We start from the raw sequence: 20,436 nt of genomic DNA, 5'->3' as shown, positions 1-20,436 counted from the left end.
ACGGTTTTTCAGTTGTCTAGGGTCAAGGCGATATGGTCACGATCCCACGAGAGGCGCTGCAGCCGATGTCGTGCTGTCAGAAGAGCACTTGCGTCGGTCGACAGCTACCACAGCCCAATAACGCCACATATTACCGCACGGTCCATCATTGATTTCTGCGGATATTTCACGCAGTATAGAATGTGTTTTAGCACTGACAACTCAACGCAAACGCCGCGCTGCTCTCGGTCATTAAATGAAGGCCACTGCGTTGTCTGTAGTGAGAGGTAATGCCTGAAATTTGGTACTGTCGGCACACTCTTGACACTGTGGATCTCGGAATATTGAATTCCTAAACGATTACCGAAATACCTCATGCGTCTAGCTCCAACTACCGTTACGAGTTGAAAGTCTATTGATTCCCGCCGTGCGGCCGTTATCACGTCGGAAACCTTTTCGCAAGAATCAGCTGAGTACAAATGACAGCTCCGCCAATGCAATTCTCTTTTATACCTTGTGTAGGCGATACTACCGCCATCTGTATATGAGCATATCTCAATCATAACTTCTGTCACCTCAGCGTACTTTGTGCTTTAATGTGGTTGTACCTAAGGAGTTCTTTTCATGGGGCAGCCGCAACTGTATAAGTCCAGTTTGTAAGGTAAAGAAACCGTACAACAGTTGCTTGGTTCATAATCTTTTATTGTGTATACGACCAGCTTCGGAACATTTGAAGTTCTATCATTTGATGTAAACTGTAGCAAGAAAATTGGAGGGGATCCTCAAGTCTGAAATACCCGATAAGGAACTATGCGACTAAAATTTCAAAATTAATATAGAGACCAAGGCATTCCTTACAAATAAAATGGCTTAACCATCTGAGGTTATCCTTACCCCAATAATGTCATGGAATCAACGGTTTCGTATCCAAAGGATAAAAGGGACCTACAGAAAACGAAAGAACTTGAAGACGCGAACATCACGACCGGACACCAAAAATTACCAGAATATCTAAACATATAAAATGGAATAAAAACGGTGGCGGGAAGAAATGGAATACTTCGTGGAATTACATAATTCCGTAAATACGCAAATACAGTTCCCTCATTCTGTGCGGTCGGGAACACAAACAGGAAAATCATGTACTAATAAATACTGGCTGTGAGTACTAAGGCCGCAAACGAGCCATAGAGCAGGCGCGGTAAGAAACGACATGACATAGATGAACTGTTTAAACTTGAAAGCGGGAAGTAGGCCTAACAACACAAAGGTGATGGAACCATCACAAGATTAACAGGGAAAAGGACTTGTACATCAAAAAATAAAATAAAACAAAAAATCAAAAAGGAATAATATTAAGTTGTACGGACCCCTTAACCTGCCTGGATAATCTCATAATTAACTACAATATTTTTGTGAGACATGTCAGTGCGTTCGTTAATTGTATCGAGAAGGTATGAATGAAGACTTCTTACGATTTCAATTGCTTCAAGGACGCTGAGTATCCGACATTTCTTTGCAGTGCGTGTGAGATAGTTATGTTTTCGCTAACCCGCTGCAGCTCATGCTGGTTGTCAATCAAATGCATTGTCACACCTGACATATAAATGGCCACTTAATGCTCTTTAAATCTCGTATAAAAATTCCTGCCTGTCTGATCAATGTATCTGCTCTTACATATCTGGCTTTTATTTCATTCAGTACGATCCACTCCGGTATAGGGAAATGGACACTTTCTGAAAACTTCAGTATGTTTCAAAATTCTGGTAACTTTAGGTATCTGGCCACGATGCCCGTTTTTTTCTGAAGTTTTTGGTTCCTTTTATCCTCTAGACATGGAATCTTTGGTTCCATGACAATGTTGGAGTGAGGAAGACCTCAGATGATTAAGTGATTTTATTTGTAAGTAACGTGCTGTTATCTCTTCTAATTTATTTTAATTTAGAAATTTTAGTTGCATAGTTTCTTATCTGATAATTCAGGCTTGATGATCCTCTCCCATTCTCGTGTAACATAATTTTTTCTCTATCACAGTTTACACCAGATGATGGGACTTTAAGTGTTCTGAAACCGGTCATGTACATAATAGAAGGTTGTGGATTAAGCAGCTGTTGTGCGGTTGCTTCATTTTATAAAACAGTTGAATCTAGTCACTTGATCAGTTTAATTTCCATCAAAGCCGGATACGCAATTCACTTTGTCGATAAATAACTGTCTTAATTTGACATTCATCTTGAGGTCATTGTCCTTCATGAAAGCTCATTTTTTGCACCTGTGTTTGCTTCAATAATAAATATAATTGGAAAAAGAAATTTTCTTCTGCGAAAGACAATTTCTTCTTTTTCCATCCTTACTTATTTCGAAAATGTTTCTCCATTGGCAGCTAAATAATGCACACCCTCGGGACATCTCCGAAACGTATGTGGATGGAACTGACTTCATAATATTTTGAAGACGAATTCAGGTTTGGAAAAGTACCACTGCCATTCTACAACAATTTCGAGTCAGCTGTTATTAGTAACAATAAGAATTATTTTGAAATAATACATGGTTTACATTCATTTTCTCTGTTCTTTCATTGCACCGTACTTAATCTTGGCTACAACTATTAAATACGGGGAATGTTTGAAAAAATTGATAAAATTTGTATTTTGCTATCAGTCGTTGTATACAAGAAAAACATTTGATAAAATTAGTGAATCTACAATCGAAATTGTCATTGAGGACTTTTTCTTCTGATATTTTGTACGACTTGGTTACAAACATTTTTAACTCTTCTTTAGATCCACCGCATGCGATAACTGGAAGTGGTGAAGTACCTTAAGATCTTCCCTGTTTGTGATTGTGTGTACAGTTTTTTCACGTGTGTTGCTAGGGCAGCTTTATTGAAACGATTGAGTGCGTAGTCGCTGATATTTTCAGTGCATCTCGTATAAAAATTTATGGCAGTATGTATCTTATGTAGTACCTTGATCGAGTTTTACATGTGACTTTACGTACCCCTGAAGCCTATTGTCTAACGTGCAAGATAATATATACGGTATTGTTTGTGGAAATAGCTACTTTCACATTATGTGACTTAAGGAGAGTTGCTGTTTTTCGAGATAACGCAACCCTCAAACGATGGCCACAGATTCAGGATTTTTTTTCTTCTTTCAATTTTTTCTTCTTTTCCTCTATCATTTAGAAAGAGAACCCATTAATCGCTGAAATTTTCATTACAATGTTGAATTTCTTCTTCCTTTTCTCTGTGTTCAAAGGAATCAATTTGCCTTTGGGTACCATGGTTTTATATGTAGCCTTCTTGTGCATATATAAGTTACATGTTGTGTCTGTGATAGTGTTTGTGGTTGTGTAATTATTTTTACTTTTCTTATATATTTTAGAGTTGGTCCTATTTTTCCTGTACATCTTATTGAATAAATGTATGGTTTTACTGCTGTCATTGTTGTCACCTTTGACTGGAATTATAGTGCCACCTACAAATCTTTCGTAGTGCAACATGTTTAAAAAACAGGGCTCTTAGCTGCTGAGTGTATTCTGTTCCAGATAATTTACAAAAAAATTGCTACTGTTTCGTATTTGGAAGAGCATTTATGAACAGTTGCTCTGTCGTTTATTTAACACGAAACTGTCTTCGATAGTTCGCCCCTTATTCTCAAGTGTCACGGGATTTATTGAGTTGGTTCTAGTTCACAACGGTAACTTAATTTTCATTTTCGGAATTCTTGCAAAATTAAGTTCGGTTTTTGCGTGACAGCTCAAACCATTCTCTTTGTTAGGCTCTTTCATTGCCACTGCTGAAGGGTTGTCGTAATATAAAATTGCTGAGACGCTGTGGATTGTCGTGAATTGTGGTCAACCAGTATACAATAGTAACTCGGAATGGGCACTATCGCTTCCATTCTTTTCTTAACCTATCCATATTCTGTTACCCGGGAGACGAAACAGAATTGCAGTGATTTGGTACTGTAGATGAGGTCTCATTATTTGGCTGTTAATGAAGTATACTCGTATTGTCTCTGTCATTAGCTCAACTATCATGCTCTTGCACCATCTATACAGGATAGATTCGTGATTTATTTATTATGAACAGATGAGATCTATGTAATTTTTTTCTTCGCGTTCACTTTCCTATTTTGTCACAGAAAAAGCCACAATACTGAATGTCATATCAAGAAATAAACGTAATTCCGTTCATTTGGAGATATGTGAGGCACTATCCGAACCATCTTCAAGGTATTATATAGGCAGAGTTAATTGCCCAACGTTAAGTTACAGTTTGATGCCAATTTTATATAAATTTCTGTAATCGCACAATGAGTAACCATTTTGAGAACACTTTCTTCTAGAAACAGAAAAAGCGCAGCGGTACTCCGGCTCATGCAATCCACCAGGTGCTTACTGTTGGCAGCCCTGCCTGAGGAAGGGCCGCGCATAACGGGAGGACGACCCCGCTATCAGATTGGCGACACTGTCGACGTCAACTGCACCTCGGGGAGGTCACGGCCGGCGGCTCAGCTCGCCTGGTTCATCAACGGAGACAGAGTGGTGAGTGCTAGCTGTCACAGTTTTCCACATATTCCTTTCCTCCCCGGTACTGCGCAGAACCATCTCATTCTTCACCTAATCAGTCACCTAATTTTCAACGTTCTTCTGCAGCACTACATCTCAAATTCTTCGATTCTCTTCTGCTTTGGTATTCCCACAGTCCATGTTTCACTACCAAACAATGCTTTGCTCAGCCGTACATCCTCAGAAATTTCTTCCTCAGATTAAGGCCTATGTTTAGTACTAGTAGACTTCTTGGTCAGGAATACCCATTTTGCCAGTGCTGGTCTTCTTTTTATGTCCTTCTTACTCCGTTCGTCATAGGTTATTTTGCTTCCTAGCTAAAAGAATTCCTTAACTTCTTCTACTTCGTGACCATAAACCATTCTTCTTGACTTTCACTCAGGACAGCAATGACATCAGCGACTCTTGTTTTTGATATCATTTTCACCTTGAACTTTAATTCCACTCCTGAACCTTTCATTTATTTCCATCATTGCTTCTTCGATGTTTAGATTGAACAGTAGCGGCGACAGACTACATCCCTGTCTTACACCTCTTTAATCCGAGCACTTCTTCCTTGGTCTTCCACTCTTAATATTCCCTCTTGGCAGTTGCACATGTTGTACATTACCCATCTCTGCCTGTAACTTACCCTATTTTCCTCAATATTTCGAACATCTTGCATCATTTTACGTTGTAGAACGCTTTTTCCAGGTCGACAACTGCTACGAACGTGTTATGATTTCTCTTTAGTCTTGTTTACACTATCAAGCCCGACATCAGAATTGCCTCTCTGGTGCCTTTACCTATCCTAAACCAAACTGATTGTCATCTAACACATCCTAAATTTTCTTTTCCATTCATCCGTGTATTATTCTTGTCAGCAACTTGGAAGCATGAGCTGTTAAGCTGGTTGTGCGATAATTCTCGAACTTGTCAGGTCTTGCAGTCTTCGGTATTGTGTGGGGGATATTTTTCCGAAATTCAGATGATATACCGCCAGACTTACACATTCTACACACCACTTTCCCCAATGATTTTAAAAATTTTGGTGGAATGTTATCTATGCCTTCTGTCTTATTTGATCTTAAGTCTTCCACAGTTCTCTTAAATTCTGATTCTATTACTGGATCCCCAATCTCTTCTAAATCGACTCCTGTTTCTTCTTTTATCACATCAGACCTATCTTCCCCTCATAGAGGCCTTCAATGTACTGTTTCCACATATCCGCTCTCTCCTCTGCATTTAACAGTGGAATTTCCGTTTCAATCTTAATGTTGCCACTCTTGCTCTTAATTTCACCGAAGCTTGTTTCGACTTTTCTGTGTTCTGAGTCAGTCCTTCCGACAATCATATCACCTTCCTTGGCACCTATAAAATACAAAAAATACTGAGAAAGAATGTACAGTACTACAGAGACATTTTCTGTAGACTTTACAGTAACAGTAAACAAAATTAGAAAATATTTTAGAGCTTGCATTTGTTACAGAACAGCTGTTTGATGTAAATTTCATAAAAAGATGATGACGACCACCCTTGGAGGAAAGGCTGTTGTTTGTCTCATGGTTGGAAACTGCTTGTGGACTAGTTACTTGTTAGGGTTATTCAATAATATTATACAACAGATGTGACATGAATATACTAAAAAAGCCAGTCACTCAATTAACAATTTTCTAAGAGAAATAAATTTATTTCAGTTGATAATAGTTTGGCGCACACTTGCATCAAGTGTCAAATAATTCCTGATAACTTGCAATGAGCTAGATGCCAAAGCAGATCTAAGCATGTAAAAAATACTCATTGTTTTATTCGTGGCTGTCTTTTTTGGCACCACTGTTATTATTTTTCAGAATAAAATTCAGTCGGCATTTGCAAATATGGTTTATTATGCTTTACCGTTTTCCACAAGTTAATTTGTCATCTGCCGCAGCCTACAAAATCATGGATATTTTATAGTATATTACTTATATTGTATATAATATGCACTGAAGAGCTGGTACACCTGCCTAATATCGTGTAGGGCCCCACGAGCACGCGGAATTGCCTCAACACGACATGGCATGGACTCAAGTAATATCTAATGTAGGGCTGGAGGTACCTGACACATTGAATGTTGCTCCGCTGTTCATTAATCCGCAAGAGTACGAGAGGGTGGATATCTCTTCTGAACAGCACGTTGCGACGCATCCCAGATACGCTCAATAACGTTCAGCAGCGCGAGGTAGCCGTGAGGTCCGAGGCGCCTTGTCACGGTTTGCGCGGCTCCCCCCGTCGGAGGTTCGAGTCCTCCCTTGGGCATGGGTGTGTGTGTTGACCTTAACGTAAGTTAGTTTAAGTGAGATTAAGTGTTGCGTAAGCCTAGGGGCCGATGACCTCAGCAGTTTGATCTCATAGTCCTTACCACAAATTCCCAAGTTTTCCAAAATAACGTTCATTTTGGGGAGTTCGGTGGGCAGCGTAAGTGTTTAAACTCAGAAGAGTGTTCTGGAGCCACTCTATAGCAATTCTGGACGTGTGGGGTGTCGCATTGCTCTACTGGAACTGCCCAACTCCGTCGGAATGTACAGTGGACGTGAATGGATGCAGGATCAGAGAGGACGCTTACGTACGTGTCACCTGTCAGAGTCGTATCTAGACATATCAGGGCTTCCATATCACTCCAACTGCACACGCCACACCTCATTTCAGAGCCTCCTTCTGCATGAACAGACCCGTGCTGACATGCAGGCTCCATGGATTCATGAGGTTGTCTCTATACCCGTACACGTCCATCCGCTCCATACAATTTGAAACGAGACTCGTCCGACCGGGCAACATGTTTGCAGTCATTAACTGTCCAATGTCGGTGTTGACATGCCCAGGTGAGGTGTAAAACTTTGCGTTGTGCAGTCATGAAGGGTACATTAGTCGGCCGTCGCTCCGAAAGCGCATATCGATTGATGTTTCGTTGAATGATTTGCAGGCTAACACTTGCTGATGGCCCAGCATTGAAATCTGTAGCGATTTGCGGAAGGGCTGCACTTCTGTCACGTAGAACGATTCTCATCAGTCGTCGTTGGTCCCATTCTTGCAGGATCTTTTTCCGACCGCAGCCATGTCGGAGATCTGATATTTTATGGGATTCGTGATATTCACGGTACACTCGTGAAATGGTCATACGGGAAAATTCCCACTTCATCGTTACCTCGGAGATGCTTTGTCCCACCGCTCGTGCGCCGGCTATAACACCACGTTCAAACTCACTTAAATCTTGATAACCTGCCATTGTAGCAGCCGTAACCGATCTAACAATTGCGCCAGACACTTGTTATCTTGTATAGGCGTTGCCGACTGCAGTGGCGTATTCATCCTGTTTACATAACTCTGTATTTGAATAGTTCCTTGCTGCTAGGACAACAGATACTGTAAATTGTCAATCTCTTGTTTACTTTTATCGCATACAATATTAACATTTCTGGACATATCATGGCATTAAGCTGTTTTGAAGAAGATATTGACTTCTGCTGAACCAGTACTAAGTAAATCTTTGTAATATATACTTCTGATATTTAACGTGGAAGTATAGCCAAGGTTTAAAGGTTTATAATGTTCCTAATTTTGTGTGCTTCTGAAGATGACAAATTAATTTGCCTAAACCGGTAACGCATAATAAAAGTATGTTTGCAGTTGACGACTGAATGTTATTGCGAAAAAAAAATACACCCGCAGGACACATGACTCCAAATTTTTGTTTGTTATCTAGGAACCAAATAAAACTGTATGAGTGCTGCTACATCATATAAACGAGAACAAGAGAAGAAAAAATTACATTAATCCCACAAAGAATAAATACTACTAATAAAAAATGAGTATCTAACAAAAGTATCAAATTAATATAATTCGAAAGTTACCATTTAAGCTTGTTATAACCCCGTAGTAACTTGGTTTCAAAAAAGCATAATCATTGCTTTGGTACCCTGTGACAAACGCTGCTGTTTTACAGATGCCCTGCCAATCATTAGATATCACGTTTCTTGTCACTCTATACACTAATTAGTTCCTTGTATCTAGCTGTAGTGGTACGATTTGGTTCTTTGCGCTTTTAGTGGACTGCCACGTCTTTCTAACAGCTCGAGCCTTGTGTACACAAGGAGGTGCCTTCACGGGGCTCTCTGTTTTGCACAAACCTCGTAGGCTACTTTCAGAACACGGCATAAATCAAATGCTAAACTTTCCTCCGAAATGTGTATGGAGCGTTGCCCTGGCGTTGCCCACTATGGATTGTCTGTTTAGCGGCATCTAAATGCATTTTTCTCTGCCTCGTGATGACTGGGTGGTGTGTGATGTCCTTACGTTAGTTAGGTTTACGTAGTTCTAAGTTCTAGGGGACTGATGACCATAGCTGTTAAGTCCCATAGTGCTGAGAGCCATCTAAATGCATTGAATATATTATGACACCTGCTGCACATTATTATGAGGGCTATTTAGAAAGTCAGGAACGATCGGTAGTGAAATGTAAACAACAGTGAAAAAGAAAACGGTTTTATTTGCAACAGCTGGTTACACCTTCCAGCTGCATCACTATGTAGTCGTCGCTCCGACTTAAAACAGCTACCTTAGCGTTGCACCAACTTTCAAATACCTTCGTCATGTAAGGCAACATCGTATGCTTCCGGGTAAATTTTCTGCACTGGACTGCAGCTCGTTGTCTGTGCCAAAACGTAGTCTTCATACCCAGCGGCTCATGTTAGCAGAGATGAGAATCGGAAGGAGTCAAGTCCGGATTGTATGGTGGCTGCTGCTGAAGCACTTCTCATAGAAAACACACCAGGAGCATTCTCACTGCCCCTGCAGCGTGTAGTGGTGGTGGTGGTTAGTGTTTATTGTCCCGTCGACAACGAGGTCATTAGAGACGGAGCTCATGCTCGGGTTAGGGAAGGATTGGGAAGGAAATCGGCCGTGCCCTTTCAAAGGAACCATCCCGGCATTTGCCTGAAGCGATTTAGGGAAATCACGGAAAACCTAGATCAGGATGGCTGGAGACGGGATTGAACCGTCGTCCTCCCGAATGCGAGTCCAGTGTGCTAACCACTGCGCCACCTCGCTCGGTGCAGCGTGTGGCCTGGAACTGTTATGAAGAGGGAACCGCATGACAGTTACTTTATGTAGGGTTACATGTCATTGGGCGAAACCTCTCGGTAAGCACCCATTATTGGCTATGCCCTCAGAACTGAGAAGTGCGACTTGAAACTATCTACAGCCATACTAGAGACACTGGCCAACATATCTATGCAAAACTTCATCGAATTTTCACTGTGGTTTCGCGACCGACCATACCTTACTTTCCGAATGGTCCTTGTACCTACATCTTATGTATTTCTTTTGATTAATGACGGAGACAGTTTTAACGTGCAAAGTGTTTCTTATTACCTACAGTTTATATAGTACAGTTGATTAAAAGTGAGCATGTTTAAGCTCTGATTTTAGATATTTTATTCTAATTAGATTAACGTTATAGTTGACATCCTGTCGTCTACTTCTGCACTCCGCTAGTATATTTAATTACTTAGCGCCACCTATAAGTTGTTTGGATAACAAAAACATGCCAATGTCCCTGCATTTGATTAGGTATAAGATGAAACAGTTATATACACTTAACATGCATTCCAGTGGGCAGTGCTCCATCTTGATTTGGAGGTTCAACATTTTCAAGACGATGGACAAACTGCTGCAATACAAGCGGCATAGATATTCTAATTATAAGTGAATCATTGTGGCACACAAATACTTTATAATATTCTTGATTCGATTTCATCGTCATAAATGTGCTTTGCATTCGGATCTTTTGTTTACAATACAAAGGCCGTTCATTAAGCGAAGATATCACACATGACACTTATCAGCTAAGTACTGAATGCTAGGAGGATTTCTCCTCTATCGTTCTGTTAAATTTGCTCCGGGTGTGTCGGTAGAATTGATGGACGAGTCCAGTTTCTTAATGTCGTCAGTGAAATTATTTGGTAGCAAGTTTCGTTTCAGTACTGAACATCCTGTTGTCGCACACTCAAAGAAATACATACTCGCTATGGAGATCGTAAAAGAAACTCCTGTATCATTTTTGAGTGTTGTTTAGTCTAGAAAAATTTACGATGTGTGTCCCATTCAGCCGCCCATTTGTTAGGTCACTATATTATAATGTTTTCGTCTTGAGCTACAGATAGAAACATGCGCAGGGTCCCTGTTTGATCCATCTGTACAAAGGCGTCTGGTGGCCATCAAGAAACGACTTTCTCTATCTGCCTGGCCCGCGGTTGCGGTCTCCTCAGACACAAATATTACGTACTCTTTCGAAAGCTAAGAGTTGATCCATGAAAAATGGCACCTCATTTGGAAGAGCCGTCCTCACCTGAGACGGGGTTCTCGTCTTAAGAAACATAAGACGTGGTTTACACTGTGGCTGGGTCACACTTAGAAACGAGGTGGCCGGCCGTTGTGGCCGAACGGTTCTAGACGCTTAAGTCCGGAACTGCGCTGCTGCTACGGTCGCAGGCTCGAATCCTGCCTCGGGCATGGATGTCCTTAGGTTAATTAGGTTTAAGTGGCTCTAAGTCTAGGGGACCTCAGATGTTACGTTCCATAGTGCTCAGAGCCATTTGAACCATTTTTTTGAGAAACCAGGTCCTCAACTTGTTTAGCGATTGCAGCGTTCTCGAGTGGCATTCGTTGGCTGTGCCTCGCTCACAAATCGCACTGTTTCTTTAGGAAAATGGATAGCCGTAAAGTTACTACGTTAGCTCTGTTAAATCGTACATTTCCTCCATTGTTCGTGTGCTACACATGTTGTTATGTCTGTAGTACACGTAAATACTTCAGTACCGTTAATCGTGTTGTAAGGTAAAAATACAGGCCCCATGTCCAATCTTAGAAATAGTGTGAAATAAATTTACAATAGTCTTTGACGTATGATAAAAATTATTACGTGATTGTCACTTTTTACTATTACAACCAAACTCGAAAATTTTGTAACCACTAATACGACGTTTCCCACAGTTTTATTATAACAAATCGTATCAATGAAGACGTGTCTTTGAGAAATATCCAGTGTGCTGGCGCTCTGAAAAAGCTTATAACCATAGGATATAAAATACAAAAACCAGCAAGTACGGGCTTCAAATGAAAGGGACGAGATCCAGTCTCTCAAGTTCCGCTTGTGACGTATAATGCGATCTTGCATCTCATTGGGCAGATTCCTCTCCACGAAACAAAGATGTGACTCGTCATACACAGACTTTCACGCCAGAGAGTGCTGTGGAACGTGAACTTCCACACTGTGACGCAGTGCTGAAAGTCAGGTTTTTAAACCGTAATATCTTACGAGGGTCGCTCCAAAAAGAAACGCACACAATTTTTTTTCTAAATCCATCTTTTATTCAATATGTTTGAAAGTTCTACAGTGTGTAAATACATCATGTAGGAACAATATTTTCATTTTCCACATAATTTCCATCCCTCTCAAGTGCCTTACGCCATCTTGTAACCAGCGCCTGTATACCCGCACGGTAAAATTCTGGACCAACCTGTTGGAGCCACTGTTTGGCAGCGTGCACAAGGCAGTCATCATCTTCAAACCATGTTCCACGTACAGAGTCTTTCAGTTTCCCAAAGAGATGATAGTCAAATGGAGCCAGGTCAGGACTGTAAGGCGGGTATTTCAGTGTTGTCCATCCAAGTTTTGTGAGCCACTGACAACATCCTGGGAACCCACCTGGCACAAACCTTTTTTAACGCCAACACTTTCAGTATTCTGCAAACACTTCCTTCCCCTATCCCAACGTAGCGTGACAATTCGTTCACTGGGATGCGTCTGTCAGCAGTCACCAATTCATTAACTCTCTGCACATTGTCTGGAGTGTGTGCAGTCCGAGGCCTGCCGTTGCGGGGACAATCCTCAATATTGTCGTGCCCGCTTTCATCACGTAACCTGCTTGCCCACCGACTAACTGTGCTGCGATCGACAGCAGCATCTCCATACACCTTTTTCAACCTCTTGTGGATGTTTCCCACAGTCTCGTTTCACAGCACGGAAATTCTATGACAGTACGTTGCTTCTGAAGAACGTCAAGTGTAGCAGCCACCTTGAAGACATCCTGCGACGGCTCCACTCACGGGAATAGGTTAAACTAAGTTTGAAAACAAGCGGGAAGGATTGAAACATCCCTTTTGGAAAATTTATATTTTACTGTGCTGGGAAACCTCTACGTTACTTGATTTTTAAACAGATGAGCAAAACTGAACGTACTCAAGACATTTCTCTCTTTACTTATTCTGATCAACATTAAACTGACGCACAATAATTTTTTTTTAACGCAACACAGTCTGACTTTCGATAATCCCTACCAAAGAATGGCCATGACTAACAATAACCTATACCTTTCATGAATCGCTTGCCTCACAAAAATCTTCGTTACTCGAACTACTGCAATACAGCGAGCGCCAATACTGCCAGCTAAATAAAAGATTCTAACTACTGAAGGCACTAATTACTGATAGGCATAGTTAGCAAGTGAAAGATTTTGATAGAGAACAAACAATTTATTTATCTTAATAATGTTCAAAAGTCATCATATATATACCGGGTGATCAAAAACTTAGCATAAATTTGAAAACTTAATAAATCACGAAATAATGTAGATAGAGAGGTACAAATTGACACACATGCTTGGAATGACATGGGATTTTATTAGAACCAAAAAAATACAAAAGTTCAAAAAGTGTCCGACAGATGGCGCTCCATCTAATCAGAATAGCAATAATTAGCATAACAAAGTAAGACAAAGCAAAGATGATGTTCTTTACAGGAAATGCTCAATATGTTTACCGTCATTCCTCAACAATAGCTGTAGTTGAGGAATAATGTTGAGAACAGCACTATAAAGCATGTCCGGAGTTATGGTGAGGCATTGGCGTCGGATGTTGTCTTTCAGCATCCCTAGAGATGTCGGTCGATCACAATACACTTGCGACTTCAGGTAACCCGAAAGCCAATAATCGCACGGACTGAGGTCTGGGGACCTGGGAGGCCAAGCATGACGAAGGTGGCGGCTGAGTACACGATCATCACCAAACAACGTGCGCAAGAGATCTTTCACGCGTCTAGCAACAGGGGGTGGTTTTTTTTTTTTGTTATAATAAACCCCCATGTCATTCCAAGCATGTGTGTCAATTTTTACCTCTCTATCTACATTATTCCGTGGTTTATTAAGTTTTCAAATTTATACTGACTTTTTGATCACCCGGTATATATCAGTTCATGATATCCAATATTACAAATTTACTCTTTCTGATGGACACACGTCCATATCGTCCGCTCTCAAAATTCTGCCATCTCTCTCTCCCCACATCCATCACTGCTGGCGGCTCACCTCCAACTGCGCAACGCTACGCGCTGTTCACATCCAACTGCCAATCACTACAATAGCAAATATTCCAACAATGCAAACCAGCCACAGACTTCACACAGAACAGTCAGTGATTTTCGTATAGAGCGCTACGTGGCATTACCAACATAAAAACCTAAACAGCCTACTTACAGGATGTATCTGCACACTGTAAAACTTTAACAAATGCAGAATGAAAACTGTATTTTTACAAAAATAGTGTGCAATTCTTTTGGAGTGACGCTCGTATAATCAAAAACATAACAGCAGAAGGTTACACTATAAACAACAGCTGCCACCGCCTGCCGCCGTACCAGTGTCACTTTACTCCATAGTTCAGCTTCATACAACTTTGGAATGATACTCAACTTATCTTGGGTATACTGTACGTGCGTACACACACATACATAAAAACACACACACGCACAGTACCTCCTGCCCGTCACATCACGTTGGCGACCCACTGTCACGTTGACTGAAAAAAAGCGCAGGTGACGTCTGTATATAAGAAGGGTAGAAGGACGGATCCTCAAAATTACAGACCAATATCCTTAACATCGGTTTGTTGCAGGATTCTCGAACATATTCTCAGTTCGAATATAATGAATTTCCTTGAGACAGAGAAGTTGCTGTCCATGCATCAGCACGGCTTTGGAAAGCATCGCTCCTGCGAAATGCAACTCGCCCTTTTTTCACATGATATCTTGCGAACCATGGATGAAGAGTATCAGACGGATGCCATATTCCGTGACTTCCGGAAAACGTTTCACTCGGTGCCCCACTGCAGACTCCTAACTAAGGTACGAGCATATGGGATTGGTTCCCAAATATGTGAGTGGCTCGAAGACTTCTTAAGTAATAGAACCCAGTACGTTGTCCTCGGTGTTGAGTGTTCATCGGAGGTGAGGGTATCATCTGGAGTGCGCCAGGGAAGTGTGGTAGGTCCGCTGCTGTTTTTTATCTACATAAATGATCTTTTGGATAGGGTGGATAGCAATGTGCGGCTGTTTACTGATGATGCTGTGGTGTACGCGAAGGTGTCATCGTTGAATGACTGTAGGATGATACAAGATGACTTGGGTAGGATTTGTGATTGGTGTAAAGAATGGCAGGTAACTCTAAATATAGATAAATGTAAATTAATGCAGATGAATAGGAAAAAAGAATTCCGTAATGTTTGAATACTCCATTAGTAGTGTAGCGCTTGACACAGTCACGTCGATTAAATATTTGGGCGTAACATTGCATTGTGATATGAAGTGGGACAAGCATGTAATGGCAGTAGTGGCGAAGGCGGATAGTCGTTTTCGGTTCATTGGTAGAATTTTGCGAAGATGTGGTTCATCTGTAAAGGAGACCGCTTATAAAACACTAATACGACCTATTCTTGAGTACTGCTCGAGCGTTTGGGATCCCTATCAGGTCGAATTGAGGGAGGACATAGAAAAAATGGTTCAAATGGCTCTGAGCACTGTGCGACTTAACTTCTGAGGTCATAAGTCGCCGAGAACTTTGAACTAATTAAACCTAACTAACCTAAGGACATCACACACATCCCTGCCCGAGGCAGGATTCGAACCTGCGACAGTAGCGGTCGCCCGGTTCCAGACTGTAGCGCATAGAACCGCACGGCCACTCCGGTCGGCTGACATAGAAGCAATTCAGAGGCCGGCTGCTAGATTTATTACTGGTAGGTTTGATCATCACGCGAGTGTTACGGAAATGATTCAGGAACTCGGGTGGGAGTGTCTAGAGGAAAGACCACAAAGATAAGAGAGATTAGGGCTCGTACAGATGCATATAGGCAGTCATTTTCCCTCGTTTGTTAGTGGAACAGGGAGAGAAGATGCTGGTTGTGGTACGAAATACCCTCCGCCAAGCACCGTATGGTGGATTGAGGAGTATGTATGTAGATGTAGATGACTTGTGCTGCAGCGGTAAATTATAGTTATGTTGTGATTTAATACATGTGAATTGTTCCAAGTCTCCGGTGCTGAACTGTTAAAACAAAAAATAAAAAAAATATAAAGAAAAGTCCATGGGAGGTACCGGAACACGTTCCGGCGCGTCCCGGCCGAAATTAAGCCCTGCTGTTGTAACCTCCCCCTCACTTATCGACCTTAATGACAGTAAAAACTAAACCGCGTGTACCTAATGGAAATTTGGGAAAAGCAATCGCCACCGAAATTAATCTGTCGGTGAAGAGGGAGGAAAGGATTACATCTAAATGAAAGGAAAACTGCACATGAAACTGGTGGAAATTAATTTTGAAAAGGGGTAAAGTTAATAAAGAAAGTAAATGTTCGGTCGTTACGTTAACAATTAACTGGCGTTAATAAGATATTTGAGATTTGGGGAAAGTTACGGTCGCCAGTCAGACAACTACTATAATAGCTGAAAAAGAAAGGTTATTGCAAATATAATTAGCACTAAGAGCGTGGGAACTGAAGATCGACACGTGTTGTGTGAAAACTGAATGTTTGTCAGAAGTAATAAATTTCGCTACACTCTGACTTAATTTTGCAAAAGAATTAATAAAACCGGAAAATTGAAAGTTAATTTAGTGACTGAAATTAATAGTGAACTTTGTTTCTGCAGCACTACGAAATTCAATAATATAAGGCTTGTCTTGGGCTACCTCAACAATCATTTCAAAAGCTACTTGAATCTACGCAATTTAGAAATAAGAGATTTAACTTTGAACTTGAGTTAAATGATTCTGAACAATTAACAATAGTAAAATTTAGTACGTACCAAGCTCAGCAGCAGTCACAGGTAAGCTAAAATATAGTAACAAAACTCGCACTCTTAATTTGTGCTTGTGTAATCTAAATATTGTAGCCAGCTATGAATACCTCAATTGAACTTTGAAATTAAAGCAGTGAAATCGAGTGGTATTACTTTAATGCTGGCGTTTGAATTTCAACGACACTCGGGTTCATTCCGGAAAAGGAAGGGACCCTGCTTGGTAATGCAATTGGGACAATGAGCAACAAAGGCTCATGCTAAGTTGCTGTAATTTTGTGAGGCAAATGGAACAATTTTAAAAGCTGAGGTCTGCCATACAGTCTAAAACTTTACGTGCTTCCAGTCTTCCTTGTTGTTTGATTGAAGGTTTGAAGTCGTCGGTCGAGGAGGTGGCGACAGTCACTCATTGTCGGCCTTCGCTGTTGCAGATGCTGGATGTTGGCGCGCCTTCTTCTCGACACTGTCACCAGGCGAAACGGGCTCTCGATGTGCACCAGCTATTGCTTCCCATCCCCGAACACCGTGTCAGAAACTATCATAGCAAGTCGAGCGCAATTACATGCTGCCAAACCCCGAAAGCGCGGCAACTCGCGGGAGCGTCACACAACACACCTGCTCCACTGCCCTACTCCTGCCAGACTCCTCTGCCCGCGCTCCATGCGGCAGAGTTAACACTACCAAAGATCCTAAACACTTTGGTTCTCCACACGACCTACCGATGTAATTGTTCGATAGCATAGTTTTCCCTAGGCAAGACCCAGTCTAAAAATACAAATAATATTTACAAAACACACCAATTATACATCGACATAAATGCATATATATATATATATATATATATATATATATATATATATATATATATGGTGTTACAAAAAGGTACGGCCAAACTTTCAGGAAACATTCCTCACACACAAAGAAAGAAAATATGTTATGTGGACATGTGTCCGGAAACGCTTACTCTCCATGTTAGAGCTCATTTTATTACTTCTCTTCAAATCACATTAATCATGGAATGGAAACACACAGCAACAGAACGTACCAGCGTGACTTCAAACATTTTGTTACAGGAAATGTTCAAAATGTCCTCCGTTAGCGAGGATACATGCATCCACCCTCCGTCGCAAGGAATCCCTGATGCTCTGATGCAGCCCAGGAGAATGGCGTATTGTATCACAGCTGTCCACAATACGAGCACGAAGAGTCTCTACATTTGGTACCGTGGTTGCATAGACAAGAGCTTTCAAATGCCCCCATAAATGAAAGTCAAGAGGGTTGAGGTCAGGAGAGTGTAGAGGCCATGGAGTTGGTCAGCCTCTACCAATCCATCGGTCACGGAATCTGTTGTTGAGAAGCGTACGAACACTTAGACTGAAATGTGCAGGAGCTCCATCGTGCATGAACCACATGTTGTGTCGTACGTGTAAAGACACATGTTCTAGCAGCACAGGTAGAGTATCCCGTATGAAATCACGATAACGTGCTCCATTGAGCGTAGGTGGAAGAACATGGGGGCCAATCAAGACATCACCAACAATGCCTGCCCAAACGTTCACAGAAAATCTGTGTTGATGACGTGATTGCACAATTGCGTGCGGATTCTCGTCAGCCCACACATGTTGACTGTGAAAATCTACAATTTGATCACGTTGGAACGAAGCCTCATCCGTAAAGAGAATATTTGCAGTGAAATGAGGATTGACACATTGTCGGATGAACCATTTGCAGAAGTGTACCCGTGGAGGCCAATCAGCTGCTGATAGTACCTGCACATGCTGTGCATGGTACGGAAACAACTGGTTCTCACGTAGCACTCTCCATACAGTGACGAGGTCAACGTTACCTTGTTCAGCAGCAACTTCTCTGACGCTGACATTAGGGTTATCGTCAACTGCACGAAGAATTGCCTCGTCCATTGCAGGTGTCCTCGTCGTTCCAGGTCTTCCCCAGTCACGAGTCATAGGCTGGAATGTTCCGTGCTCCCTAAGACGTCGATCAATTGCTTGGAACGTCTTCCTGTTGGGACACCTTCGTTCTGGAAATCTGTCTCGATACAAACGTACCGCGCCACGGTTATTGCCCCGTGCTAATCCATACATCAAACGGGCATCTGCCAACTCCGCATTTGTAAACATTGCACTGACTGCAAAACCACGTTCGTGATGAACACTAACCTGTTGATGCTACGTACTGATGTGCTTGATGCTAGTGCTGTAGAGCAATGAGTCACATGTCAACACAGGCACCGAAGTCAACATTACCTTCCTTCAATTGGTCCAACTGGCGGTGAATCGAGAAAGTACAGTACATACTGACGAAACTAAAATGAGCTCTGACATGGAAATTAAGCGTTTCCGGACACATGTCCACATAACATCTTTTCTTTATTTGTGTGTGAGGAATGTTTCCTGAAAGTTCGGCCGTACTTTTTTGTAACACCCTATATATATATATATATCAAAATAATTACATTATATAAAGACAAAGAAATGTCATATCTTCAGGTAACAAAATAAGGAAAAAATTTATAGTAGAATAAATGAAAATAGGAGGATATGTATTTCCGGCGTTTCACTGTGACGTCATAAATGACTAACAAATCCTCGTCCACGGGCGCTTTATGGTCCCGTGTGAGGACGGCTTAAATGGATGCACCAAGATTACTTGCGTTGAGGCAGCTTGCAGATGGGATCCACGTCAGCTGGTCCGTGGCCGTGGTGCCCGCAGGAGGACGAGCGTCTGCTGCGCGGGCCGCAGGTGGTGGACGGCGGCGCGGGCGACGGCTCTGTGGAGACGGTGCTGGGGCTACGGTTCCGCGTGGCGCCGCGCCACTTCCCGGGCGGCGCTGGCGGCGACCTGCGCCTCAAGTGCCTGGCCACGGTCGCCACGGTCTTCTGGAGGAGCCGCGAGGAGGCCGCCACCGCAGGGCCTGGGCGCCGCGCGCCGCTGCACGACGTGCTCGACGTCGCGCCCGGCGCCGAAGGGCTCGCCAGGAGCGCCGCCGCCACAGGTGTGTGTGTGCTAGGCGATTACACGCGACGAAATCGTCGGGTCTGACAGCAGCTTTCGTCGTAACGCAGTGGAAGATTACTCAGATTATTAAGCTGATATTATACATTCACTACTGGCCATTAAAATTGCTACACCAAGAACAAATGCAGGTGATGAACGGGTATTCATTGGACAAATATATTATACTAGAGCTGACATGTGATTACATTTTCACGCAATTTGGGTGCATAGATCCTGAGAAATTAGTACCCAGAACAACCACCTCAGGCCGTAATAACGGCCTTGATACCCCTGGGCACTGAGTCAAACAGAGCTTGGATGGCGTGTACAGGTACAGCTACCCATGCAGCTTCAACACGATACCACAGTTCACCAAGAGTAGTGACTGGCGTATTGTGACAAGCCAGTTGCTCGGCCACCAGTAACCAGAGATTTGGAGAGTGTGCTGGCCAGGGCAGCAGTCGAACATTTTCAGTATCCAGAAAGGCCTGTACAGGACCTGCAGCATGAGGTCGTGCATTATCCTGCTGAAATGTAGGGCTTCGCAGGGATCCAATGAAGTGAAGAGCCACCGGTCGTAACACACCTGAAATGCAACAACCACTGTTCAAAGTGCCGTCAATGCGAACAATAGGTGACCGAGACGTGTAACCAATGGCACCCCATACCATCACGCCGGGCGATTCGCCAGTGTCGCGATGATGAATACACGCTTCCAATGTGCGTT

At 42.2% G+C, this 20,436-nt stretch overlaps 1 protein-coding gene across 1 annotated transcript in view; it reads left to right on the top strand.

Moving 5' to 3' along the window:
* The window catches only part of LOC126417063 (cell adhesion molecule 2-like), a gene marked incomplete at its 3' end in the record, with an annotated part of 280,157 nt that extends 260,541 nt beyond the window's left edge, over positions 1 to 19,616 (top strand). The window contains exons 5-6 of the mRNA XM_050084955.1: positions 4,394 to 4,530; positions 19,425 to 19,616. Coding sequence (XP_049940912.1) covers positions 4,394 to 4,530; positions 19,425 to 19,616 — 329 coding nt within the window. The remainder of the gene's footprint in view (positions 1 to 4,393; positions 4,531 to 19,424) is intronic.
* Between the last annotated feature and the right edge of the window lie 820 nt (positions 19,617 to 20,436).

Source organism: Schistocerca serialis, chromosome 8 (assembly GCF_023864345.2).
Source record: "Schistocerca serialis cubense isolate TAMUIC-IGC-003099 chromosome 8, iqSchSeri2.2, whole genome shotgun sequence".
NCBI lineage: Eukaryota > Metazoa > Arthropoda > Insecta > Orthoptera > Acrididae > Schistocerca > Schistocerca serialis.
This window is presented reverse-complemented; position numbering and strand designations above follow the sequence as displayed.